Here is a 12,538-nt window from a genome sequence, read left to right as displayed (position 1 = left end):
AATTTAGATGAAACAAAATGTAAATCTAATTTCCTTTTTCTTCACACTGTTATTCAATTTTCTCCACTGTTGGGTAAGAAAAAAATTTAGATTAGCTATGTGATTTAAATATTGCATACAAGGTATCTGACCAATTTTTCATAAAATATATATATATATATAGAGACAAAATGTATATAAGATACAATTTTCTATCAGTAAAATTAAGAGATATGTTATAAAATACAATATGTATTAATGTTACTGAAACCACCTGTCCCTCATTAGGAACCACAACCATGTAGTTCCCAGGTGGAAAATTGCTGCCAATTCAGTGTTTCTGGGAGAAAGATTATCCACATAATATCTGTGTAGTGCCTTACATGGAGAGCATGAATCATGGATGCACAATGAGGATCTAATAGGAAGTGAATTGCTTGAAGTATGTTTTCCCTGGGAAGAATTTAAACTACGGTGACACATTATCAGTAGGGACAACATAACTTATGGAAGAAAAGAATTTCCCTAGAATGTCAGGATGTTGCGCTAATAATAACTCCAAGTTTGATTTCCTAAGTCTTGGGATCATGGAGAAAGCTAATAGATTGCAGGCTTTTTATATTTTCAATATTTCTTTAAGGGCTTCTCAAGTCCTTTGCATGCATTTTCTGTGTGGGAAATAAATGCTGTCCTATACCTAATATCCATGATGCATATTGAAAGAATAACCATTTTTATTAAGTAACTACAATGTGCTAGGCATTGTGTTATCCACTTTACAAATATTGTCTCATATCATCCTCACAAAAACCCTGCAAGGTTATTATCCCTACTTTACAGTTGAGGAAACTGAGGCAAATAGGTTAAATGACTTGCCCAGACCACAGAACTAGGAAGCATCTAAGGCCCAATTTGGACCCAGGTCCTCCTGACTTTGTGCCATGCAAGCTGGGGACCTTGTTAACTTCATCTGGGGAAATCTAGACATGGTTTTACCATGAGTTATGTTAGGATTTTCCTGAAGTAACTCTAAGAAGGAATAACAACCTAACAAGAAAAAAATGGCTCTCAATGCAGTCTGATCAGTAGGTCATGATCAGACCGGTCAGTGTTTGGCTCAAGCTTCTACTTAGTAGTGATCTATGCATATTATATCATATCTCACTACAGGAGGAGTTTTGTTTGTTTTTGTCTTTCCATTGCCCACACCATTGTAGGTGCTTGGTAAATGTTGGTTCAATGCTATGAGAGCAGTAGAAGTAGAACAATTTTATCCCTTGATACACTTTTTTTTTTTTTTTTTTTTTGCTGAGGTTAAGTGACACGCCCAGGGTCACACAGCTAGAAAGTGCTAAGTATCTGAGCTCACATTTGAACTCAGGTCCTCCTGACTTCACAGGGCTGGTGCTCTATCCACTGTACCACCTAGCTACCCCACCCTTAATACACTTTAAGGAGAACACTAATCTGCTGGCCAATCCACATCCCAAGAAATTCCCTTTATTTTTCCCAGTTTTACTTAATTAACCTAACCACATTCTGCTCTGCCTCTTTTACAAGGCACCAGTCTTCCAAATCACATTATAGGTAGGTACTCAATAAAGCTCCACATTCACACATATTTAAATGTGAAAGAGGACAGAAGACTCGATAAAGCAAGATAATTACATTGCAAAAAAGGAATTAGTGGGGAAGACATACTCTAGAGGGCTACAGGACAAGAAAGAAGAAGAAAAGCTAAACAATGAAGTGAAAGGAGGAATGAAAGGGGAGGAGGTAGTGTGATGTGTTACCACAAGCTCTAGGTATTAAAAAAAGTTTCATGAGCAGCACTACTGGCTTTAGTTGGTAGGAGAAGCCATTTATTTGTGTTAAGTCATTTGCTTTGAAGCACCAATATTTGATTCACAGTGACTTCCATTTGTTATCGAAGTAAGCCAAACAAAATAAATATATACAAAATCCTTCTATGCATACAGGATCTAAATCTAAGCATAGTTATTTAAGTAATAGTTTTAACAAATTTGATTAATCACCATAATTATCTCTCACTGAGATGGGTTGCAGCATATTTGTGTTTTTCATGGTAGAAAAGAGGAACCAGATTTAGTGGTGAAGTAACTTGATCCCAAGTCATCACATCACATCAAAAGTCAGTATTAAAACAAAAACAGAATTCTGGTCTCATGATCTTGGTTTCTGTTTTAGTTTTCATTTACACAAAACTGTTCTGACAGTCTCCACGGAGGGGAAGAAACACTTTCAGCCAAACCTATTTTTGGAGATTCTGGGAATGGTCTCTGGAGACCTTTGGACTGCTCCATATCAATTCACTGTTTATGGGGATGTGTTCTTGTATGGTTGCCACCTTGTTGGTTAGGAGGAAAAACTCTTCCTTTTCCTCTTATATTTTCCTCATCCTCTTTTTGCAGCGCTGGTTGAAGACAGGGGAGGATCCCATGAGGCTGTCAGGGGAGTGGGATCCATAGCTGCTCTCTGAGCCATTGGGGCTCTGGGGTATCCCAGCCTCACTGATGCCTGACATGGGCTCTTCAAAGACGTCACTGCCCAGCACACCATGCCCAGAGACAGTGCCTTCTTCACTTTCCTGTGATTCTATTTTTACTGGGGCCAAGTTCCAAAGAGGAGAAGCATTTACTTCAGTACCTAGAAACAGCCCAGAAGTTACAAAAAAACAAACACACGCAGGTTAGTGAAGACACAAATAAATATAAATAAGAATTATAATAGTAGGTCAGACAAATAGTCCATGCAGCCTAGTACTGTCTATGACAAGGAAGCTATCTCCAGGAAAAATCATGGCAGTTACTCTCCATAATGTCACTTTCAAAGGTAAATGAACCCTGAACATATCTTATTAAGGGGAGATTAAAAATTTGGGTCCTTGCCCAGTTCACCTATCTTGTGACCCTTTGTTCTGGCTTCTTGACACTGTTCCAGGTAGAAAAATGTAGATTATTATTCTCCTCATTTGGCCAAATATTTTTTGGCCACACCTGACCCAGAGATGGGAGGAGTTTTATATCTATGAATGGTAAACTGCTCTATGAATTTTCAGTAATTCCTCTCAGACTCTTTTCTCTATTTAGTCATGGTCTTCAACTTTTTTCCTACTTAAGAGGCTCTTTGCCTGACATTTTAAAAACATTAAAAAAAAAAAAAAGGGGAGATCGGACTTCTCCCAAGTCTTATCACTATTACCACTAAAATCTCAAGGATCTATAATGTCATTGATGTGGGTACCATTTCTACAATGCTGCTTCCAATCTGGTAAAAACTAAGTATATCATCTTTTGAGAGTTGGTATGGCCAAAAATTTCAACACCTTGCAGTCCTTTAGTGACGATACTCCTTGAACATATTTAGGCCTTTCCCTATATAATAATATACAGTCCAACACTAGATGAATCTGTACTTAAAGCCTTTCCATCTTAGGAGTACCTGACAAATTTATGTCCTAGTGGCACTAGTGCCTAATGGGGCAATAATAAGGGCTTCAGAGCAATGAAATGTGGGGTCTCTACTGGGATGTTTGAGAGAGGTGCTATTGGGGTGAAAGCCATAGCAAAGACTAAGAAGGCCATTAAAAGGACAGTACCCAGCAAATAACCTTGGGTGAACCTGGGAACTTATTCAAACTGACCAGTACACGGCCTTGAGTGTCTGAATGTCTGATCTGCACTAACCTGATGCAACCGGATCCTGGGCCTGGGAATCAAGCCTCATTCCTAAGCAGTAACTCGATTAGTCAAACTGCATTCATGTATGATGTTCTATAGCTATACTCCCTTTGTTTGATTTCTATAATTACCTTGGAGCTCTTTTCAGTCCTTGCTGAATATGGACCACTGACTCTTTTGGCAGTAAGCCAGATTAAAACACTTTTATAATCAAACTGGAGCTCCCAGTCTCTTTGTTTGGTATCAAGGCTGTCCCTTGGTTGAGGAGAGGCTTAAGAATTCCCTTGGTTGGGGAATTCTGGATCTTATAGCCATGAAGAGGCTGGGATTACCTTCATGTCACCATAAGAGACCAGAATAAAACTATATTATATATTATTATTAATGATAATATTATTATTATTTAAGGGGATATTGATTGGTCCTATTATTGGTTAATTCATTTAAGTTGACAAAAGAAAAATGATGAAACTCTAAATGGCATTTTATATTTGCAAAAATTAATTAAATGGCTGAACTAGGATGTGCATTTTTATGCTTCCCAATCTTTTTGAAGAGAAGATAATGTGACTCACTCAGCATCTTTCTTGAAATCATCCTATAAATTGAAAGTTGTTGGAATCTTTATAAAGTGTTAAGCCATTAGAGTTGATAGAGACAATAATTATCTAATTTAGCATGGTTCAATATGATTGATTTGATCTTAGAAGGAGATATTTTGGGCCAGAACTTGAAACAAGGTACTAAGTACAACTGATAGAAACGATGCTTGTGTTCACACCTTTAGAGAGCTCATAGAAGCAAGAAATATTTAAATACTCATTGGAGTTCACATGTTTGGGAGATTTCAGGGTTTAGAAAGAGATATCGGAATTCACACCTCCCTTGAAGTTCTTAGGGCCAGAGACCATGCTGGGAGATATCCCACAATCTCACTCTCAGAGAAGCGGCATAAATACAGCTCCAGTGAGCCACTCAAAAGAGTTACTTGGAAACATTCCTAGGGGTCGGAGAGGAGTACTCTGGGAGGAAGCCTACAAGCCCTATCTTCGAGGCAAGAGAGAGATTCATTGCATTTTCCACCTTGGTGGTGGGTGGAGGCTGAAGAAAGCAGAGGCAGAAGCCAAGGACAAAGCTGCAAGAGCTCTTGTAACCAAGCAGAGAGATAAGCCTCTGAGCTAACTGGGCTAATATTGAGGGACACGATAAAAGATCTGAACTTTTATCACCTGGCTGTGTTTTGGAAAAAGAACACCACAGAAAGTCATTTTGGAAAATGTTTCTTCTAACTCAATCTATTTTTCCAAAAAGAACAGAAAAAGTAGAAAGATGATATCTTCAGAATCCAAGCATCCAACTGAGATATCTTGTGCCCTGGCATTTTAAAATTTTAGAGTTTTCATTCTAATTTTCTTTTCCTCTCCTTTTCTTTCATTCTTTTATCTCCAGTTCAGCTATCATTTCCTCTAGAATCTGTTTTCATATGGAAGGATGCAAAAGCAGTAAGGATAGCTGAACGAATGGGTCAGTGTCATAGAGTAAGAGGATTTTTCCTACCTGAAGCCTGTGGAGAAGCTTCAACCTCCAGGTTAGATGAGAACCGTTCATTCTGAGCTCCAAGCACTCCTACAGGCAGAGACTGATCACCTGAGGCCAAGTCTCCTTCCAACTCCTCACTGACAGGAAAGGTGATATCACTGACAAGCTCCTCTTTGATCTTCACAGGTTTGGTATCTTCTGTGGCCTTCTCAGGATTTACAATCTTCTCATATTCCATAGAAAGCTTCTTGCTAACCTGTCAGCAGGCAAGAGATAAAGTTTTCCAAGAGAATGATGAAGGCAAGTTGATCTTCATTATCCTTCTTTCCCTGGGAAAAAAAGGGGGTAAACGGGTTGGAAAGGAAAGAGTATGAATGACAGAGAGGTTTAAAATAAGTTCAAAGTCGAAGGAGTTTTGTTTTAAAAAATGAAAGGAAGGCATGAGATAAAGTTTTTTTTTTTTTTAAATATGACAGAGTTATATGTATGAGAAAATGTAAAGAAAGATAATGATACAAAATAAGAGGGAATGTAAAAAAGCTTCTATTTTTAGTTCTAAAAACTAACATTTAGCAATATATGTATCCCAAAGTTTCTCTTAAGTATAACTATATATGTTATGCAGACCTACTAGGTTAAGGAAGACTTTTTTTCTTAAATATTAGAAAATACTTTATCCCATTTAGCTTTGGGGAAAACTATAGCAATGGCCAAGAAGTTTGCTAAGGTCACAAATCAGACTGAACAGGAATTTCTGGTCTAGAGTTCAATGCCCTCAATATATTTACTATCTCTTAGTCCTTACCTTTTTTTTTTTTTTTTTTTTTTTTTTAATAGGACATCTTAGCATCTAGTTTCAATCTATAGAGATTATTACAGTTGGGCATCCTACTGAAAACAGGGAATGAGGTCTAGGCAACAGTGATAGATCAAGATTACCAAAGATTAAGATTCTTCCTTCTTCCTACAATTTCTACTCTCCACTCCAGCTTGAGGGAAAAGGGAACCTGAGAACCCTGACTGAGTTTCCTTTAATTATTTACTTCTTCATACTTCGCACCTGTAACATCAAACTGTGATAGTCCTTAATTCGGTGCTGCCAGAACTTCTGCAGGGACAGCACACTGCCAATGCCCATCTCATGAAACACCTGCTCCATAACATCAGGAAAGGGAGTCTGCCCCAACTGGGCCTCTCGGTCCACAGCAAACCGCAGTAGCTTGGTGAATTTAAGACAATATTCATGAGCCACATCCGTTAAAGTCTCCAGGACACTTTCATTAGCACATTCAAAGCCTGAATGAGCCAAGATTGTGGCTACTGACTGATAGAGGAGCTGACGACAGGAATTCCAACTCAGTTCAGTCACAGGTTCTCCTTTTCCTCTAAAAGCACAGAGAGAGCAATGTTATGAGGGCTCACACCGGAAGAAACCTATCCTTGCCTTCCTAGGATTTTTCCAGTTTTCATTGTTATAGGAAAATTAGGGTCAGGTTAACTCACCTGGTTTCTTTCTCATACTGTCTGAGCATATCCCAGACACTCCCAATTATCTTTTTCTTTTAGTCAACTTAAACCCCTGTGTTTCTATGTACTAATCTATGGATATAATAATCATTTTTAGTTATTACTATCTAACATATTCATTTACCTCTTGTGAACTTTGAATGCAATAACAACATAACTCTACCTAGTTCTGCAAACAGCTTATATAACTATAAACAAAAATAATTTAAAATGGAACAGTTCTTTAAGCTTGTGGTTGGTACAAAACAGTCACATGTGGATGAATACTGCCAATGGGGGAAATATTCTCCACTTTGCCATGTGCTTTTATTTGAAACAGTCAAGTCCACCAGCAAAGTACTAAGGTTAACAAAGATATGGCAAATTGCCTAATAAAAAGTCAAAAGATATGAACTAGCAGTTTTGAGAGGAAGAAATATCATTAGCCATATGAAATAATGTTCCTAATCACTAATAAATAAGTGTGAATAAAACAATGTTTTTATTATGCACATAAGTGAGTCTCCCCCTCTTGTAACTTTGTCCTTGCAAATGGGGTAGCAAAAAGATAAGCAAGAAAAAATAGATTTTTATTAAAAAACAACAATAAAATTTTGGCTATATTGGAAAAATTTACTATTTATCAAAGATATGCTTAACATCTAAATATGATGTGGCTCCATGATAAAGAATTAAAGATAGTATGCAAATAAAACCCTCAAAACACACAAAAAAAATCCAAACCCAGGAGGATTCTGGGAAGATGGTGAAATAGGTCAGAAAATAGGTCAAAAAATAGGTCCAGATTTCCCCCAAAAGTAAATTTTTAAAATTCACCTCAATGACCTCACCTCAGTGGTTAAAAACATATAAGAGTTGAGGCAGAAATGGGTCCTCCTGGGACAAATGGAGAAGATCCAAGAAAAGACCCCTTCAATGGAGGTTTGGTCTGTAAAGTGTAAACCTCTCTAGACTACCTCCACTGAAACAGCAAACTCAAAGACCTGGGGTTACCTGGGTTTGGAGATAGCTTCAGCCTCAACCACAGGAACTTTCACCTCTTAGATAGTGGGGGGAATTGGGGTCTGTGTTTGGGAAAATGGAGGAACATCCGCTGGTAAGAAATGCTAGACCTGGTTGTGTTGCTGAGACAAGAAGGAAACAACACACTCTTGGTGAGTGCAGAATCATGGGCCAAAGTAGCTGCTGGCTGTGGGCATTTATAGGAGGATAAAGTTCTGGATTTTGAGTTTCAGGCCAGAGGGAAGAACAGAAGTGAAACCAAAGGAACCATCCCCTCTTCTTCCCTCCCAACTAGAGATGATTACACTAACAAGCTCTTATTAAACAAAACAAAACAACACGCTATATGAATGAGGTGCCAGAGTAAGAAGTGACACAGAGGAATTAGATGGGAGAGGAGGGCTGGTAGTTCTGAAATCCTATTTGCATCCAGAATGGGTTGAAGTGGGAACAATATTACATCCAGAAAGGTATAACACTTTCCCAAAATCTATAAAGCAATAGGGGGAGAGAATAGGATAAGGCAGGGTATAGACAACTGTACATTACAGGGAGTGGGATAAAGAAGGGAAAAGGTAAAGGGAGAAGATAAGGAAAAAATCTAAAACCTGAAAGCTATGGCAAAACTGCTTTTCTATCTTACTGATGATATCTTCATGTTTATAAGGGAAAGCTATGTTGTTAAAGGGTTCCTCTAAATAGAAATGTTTGATTTTTCAAAACCTAATTTTTATAAAAGGCTTGCTAACTTAGAGAATAAAGTAATACATTTTCTCTTACTCGCTTGATATGAATTACTCAATTACCCAGAGGAACAAAGTAAATTTGTTCTGGAACAATGACGGTATTTTACCTAGTTAATAATGTACTTAAAATAGATTGGATCAACTCATTATGCATGTTCTAGATATTCTATGTTACATCCTTGCCTTACCGGTAAAAGTCACTCTCAGGGTCACTATGCCTGATCTGGAATGGCATTTTGCCAGTCTTGTTATCCAAAGAAAGCAGGTCATCAGGGAGAGGGGGTGAAGCTGGACGGGATGGAAGAGGTTCATTCTCTTCAGTTTTGATGCCCTCTGCCTGCTGCTGCATCTGAGCCTGGGCTGTGGCAATGAGGCTTCGTAAGCGACGGTTGTGTTGGATCAGTTGAATTGTGTGGGTGGTGAGGCTGCATGGCTCGGATGGGATGTCCAACATGGTGGTTGGCCGTGGCTTATTGGCAGAGGGTTGGTGCAAGAGTGGATCCTGGACCTCCACCAGTCGGAACTCCCGCGGGAGCAAATCAAAGGAGCTTCTGTTAGCTTGGCTGGATGATATTGGGATCTCTCCCCAGTATCTTAGCATTTTTGAGAGTGAGTTGTTAGATTAAGTCTGACAAGAACAATGTTTCCAAATTCACAAAACAGGCTTCCAAAACAGAAAGCAAACTGGTTAAATCACCTTCTTACATCATTCTTGTCAGAGTAAGAAAAGTTGGGCCATCTAAGATGACCTAGAAAAATGTATGTACCAGCAGTACTGAAGAAGTATCAGCATTGTTCTCATTGAAGAAACAAGTGATTTCTGATCTGAAAAAAAAAAAAATTAGATGTTTATCATCACAATCAAGCAAACTGATATCTCACAGACAGCAGTTATCAAAGCTAAGGCAGCTTTAGTTTTATGAAAAAGTCAAGAAAACCTGGGCTCACATCCTGTCTCTGATATTTGCTGGTTCTGTGAAATGGCTATAATAACAGTCCCTGTAGTATGTACCCGATAGGGTTGTTGTGAGGCTCAAATGAGATTCTGTATGTAAAAATCTTTGAAAACTTTAAAGCAGTCAGTAATGGTAAGAATGCTATGATAGCATGCATAGTATCCAGAAGTAGGGAAATGTAAAACTAAGAATAATGCTAAGAGGCAGATATAGACTTGATATAAGGAAAAACTTCCTTAAAAATCAGCCTAAAATGGAATGGAAGACCTCAGGAAGGTAGTGAATGCCTTTTTACTCCCCTTCTCCTCCTCCCCCAGTTTAATTCAGCCTTGCCTCCCCTACCCTTTGATTAGAGGGCTGGAAAGTAGAGCCCTAAGTTCCACCCAAAGTTTTCCTTTATAGAGAGAGGATCTAGATTTGGCAGCTCAACCCACTTTCCATTTATAGCTCTGTGTGAACAAGAATGAGAGAAAGGAGTTCATTTAAAACAGATTTAGTAGATTTAGTGGACTGCAAACTTTACAAGAGTCAACAGTGGGATATGAACATGATTGTAGGCTTAATTAAGAGAGGAATAGCTTTCCATGAGCAGAGAAGTCTGGCTACACTCAGGCCTGTTCAGAGAAGATCTAAAGTATTATATCCAATTCTGGATAAATATTGCTGTGGATGCAGACTGCAATCCATCCATGCTTACCTATTCTATCAGATTCCTTTGCAATCTTTCCCTAAGTTTGCAACAGGGTTTCCACCTAATATGTTGGCTGTCTTCCCTTATTCCTAGGGATATCTGAAAGAAAGTGAAACAAATGAGTCTTCCATTGGTTATCTCATGCTCTTGTGACCAGCTCATGTTTTTTCATTATCCATTTTCCTGATGATATGCCTTAACTATGGCAAGCCAGGAAGTAAAAGAACTGTTACCTATGTAACATTTTTAAGTTTGCCAAGTTATTTACTTGTGCTTCTCATTAAGATCTCACAATAAATGTGTATCTAATTTATATTTTAATGTATTTAACATCTACTGGTCATCCTGCCATCTAGGGGAGGGGGTGGGAGGGTAAGAGGTGAAAAATTGGAACAAGAGGTTTGGCAATTGTTAATGCTGTAAAGTTACCCATGCATATAACCTGTAAATAAAAGGCTATTAAATAAAAAGTAAAAAAATAAAAAAAAATAAAAAAAGATCTCACAATAATCCTATGAGGTGGATACTATAATTATTACTATCCATATTTTACAGGTATTTTACATAGTTTAAAGTTGTCATTCAAGCTCACAAAATTACTAAGAATCAGAAGGGGGAATTGAGCCCAGTTTTTAAACTTCAGTTCTAGAACTCTTTCCACTAGGCTTGGCTGCCTTGTTGGTTACATCAAGAAATCTTAGTAAATGAGGAAGTACTGAAAGAAAACTGGGTATATTTAGCCTAAAGAAAAGAAAAGCTGAGGATGGATTTGATTGCTATCATTGAAAAGTTATCACATCGAAAAGAAGTATTTTACTTTTTCCTCTTTTTTTCAAAAGAGAAAATTTTGGCTTAAAATAAGGAAAAACATCTTAGTAGTTGGAGGTATCCCAAAGCTGAATGGGGTTTTCTCCTTGGGAAGTTTTGTGTTCCCTCTTAGGGGTAATCTTTGAATAAAGATCCGATGATATTTTGCAAAGAATGTTGTTCTTTGACGGATGTGGCTCTCTTCAACAATGAGATAATTCAAACCAATTCCAATTGTTCAGTGATGAAGAGAGCCATCTACACTCAGAGAGAACCGTGGGAACTGAGTGTGGACCACAACACAGCATTTCCACTCTTTCTGCTATTGTTTGCTTGCATTTTTGTTTTTCTTCTCAGGTCTTTTTCTTTCTAGATCCAATTTTTCTTGTGCAGCAAGATAACTGTATAAATATGTATACATATATTGGATTTAACTTATTTAACATGTGCAGAGGGCCAGAACTCTGAAGAAGTATACTTGAAACAAGGATACTTGCAACAAGGTGTGATTGATGAGATAATGGTTCTCTAGTTCACATATATACTTAGTACTTAGCATGGTGATGTAATGATTCTCTAGTTCACACATACTCAGTATGCTGCAATGATGTAATTGTAATGGAGTACTTAAGGACTGAGAGAACTGGGGACACAGAGTGAAGGAGACAATAAAGACTTTAGACTCTAATCCTGACCATCCTCCTGGTGACTCTCCTGCTGAGAACAAGACCTTTCTGGAGGACCTCCAGACATTACAAACATGTATGGGACTACCTGTCATTTAGGGGAAGGGGCAGGGGGAAGGAAGTTGGAACAGAAGGTGCTGCAAGGGTCAATGTTGAGAAATTACCCATGCATATGTTTTGTAAATTTAAAAAATTAATAAAGAATATTGTTGAAGTAATTTCTATTCGGGTTCAGGTTGACCTAGATGTCCCCTGGGGTCCCTTACAACTCTCTGCCTCTGTGAGGGGGAGGGGCACATTGGTTCAGGAATCATCTTGAAAGATACTTTGCAACAGCCGAAACGGAGAGAAAGAGGATGGGACGGGGAAAAAGGAGCTGTGCATGTGAAAGCTGAGGAGCAGGGTTGCGGACCAGTTGGGGCATTTATTATCTGCACCAGGACCGTCCCTGGCTTCGCTGGCCTCAGTTTCCCCACCTGCAAAATCCCAGGGGTTGTTCTGATGCGAGATACCCGCGGAAGGCGCGCTGGCGTCGGAGGGCCTGGGTCTGAAACCTGGCCCCTTAAATTCTCTGGGCTTCACTCTTCGCCTCAGGAAGACAAGGTAGGGCGCCTCGGAGGTCCCTCCCAACCCTAAGGGTACTAAGGCCCAGCCCCGGGGCTGAGGGGACGAGAGTTACCGGTTTCCGGGGGAGCAGCCGACGTCCGAGCGGGCCTCAGCAGGGCCCTGAAGCCCCGGAGAGAAAGCACGGCCGGGGACGCTGCGCGGAGGAGCCAGAACAGCGCCCCCCGCACTCGGGAGCTGACGGAAACTCCTCTTTACTCGTCGGAGGCGGCCGCCGGAAGTCGTCACCCGGCATTGCAACACGTAAAGACGTCTTCCCTTCCCCGGACTTCGCCTTTCC

At 39.2% G+C, this 12,538-nt stretch overlaps 1 protein-coding gene across 2 annotated transcripts; it reads right to left on the bottom strand.

Annotated features, from left to right (window-relative positions):
* Positions 1 to 1,819: 1,819 nt before the first annotated feature.
* SUPT7L (SPT7 like, STAGA complex subunit gamma) lies at positions 1,820 to 12,433 on the bottom strand. 2 transcript variants are annotated; one of them, XM_023501539.2, is made up of 6 exons: positions 12,314 to 12,433; positions 10,148 to 10,240; positions 8,683 to 9,319; positions 6,280 to 6,604; positions 5,238 to 5,475; positions 1,820 to 2,646 (listed from the first exon to the last, which is right to left on the bottom strand). In XM_023501539.2, exons 3-6 carry the CDS (start codon positions 9,093 to 9,095, stop codon positions 2,384 to 2,386), a joined length of 1,239 nt encoding a protein of 412 aa, XP_023357307.1. In that variant the 5' UTR covers positions 9,096 to 9,319; positions 10,148 to 10,240; positions 12,314 to 12,433; the 3' UTR covers positions 1,820 to 2,383. The 2 variants fall into 2 exon arrangements, with proteins under 2 accessions (XP_023357307.1, XP_003767145.1); XM_003767097.4 differs by lacking the exon at positions 10,148 to 10,240.
* Between the last annotated feature and the right edge of the window lie 105 nt (positions 12,434 to 12,538).

Source organism: Sarcophilus harrisii, chromosome 2 (assembly GCF_902635505.1).
Source record: "Sarcophilus harrisii chromosome 2, mSarHar1.11, whole genome shotgun sequence".
NCBI lineage: Eukaryota > Metazoa > Chordata > Mammalia > Dasyuromorphia > Dasyuridae > Sarcophilus > Sarcophilus harrisii.
Note: the sequence above shows the minus strand (reverse complement) of the source record. Positions and strands in the feature narration are given on the sequence as shown.

Excerpts from the sequence above, each read along its gene's own strand:
- SUPT7L (XM_023501539.2), bottom strand. The coding sequence starts at position 9,095 with ATGCTAAGATACTGGGGAGAGATCCCAATATCATCCAGCCAAGCTAAC. Across the intron at positions 6,605-8,682 it reads CCTGAGAGTGACTTTTACCG|AGGAAAAGGAGAACCTGTGA; the intron begins GTAAGGCAAGGA and ends CTGTGCTTTTAG. Across the intron at positions 5,476-6,279 it reads ATCACAGTTTGATGTTACAG|GTTAGCAAGAAGCTTTCTAT; the intron begins GTGCGAAGTATG and ends GCCTGCTGACAG.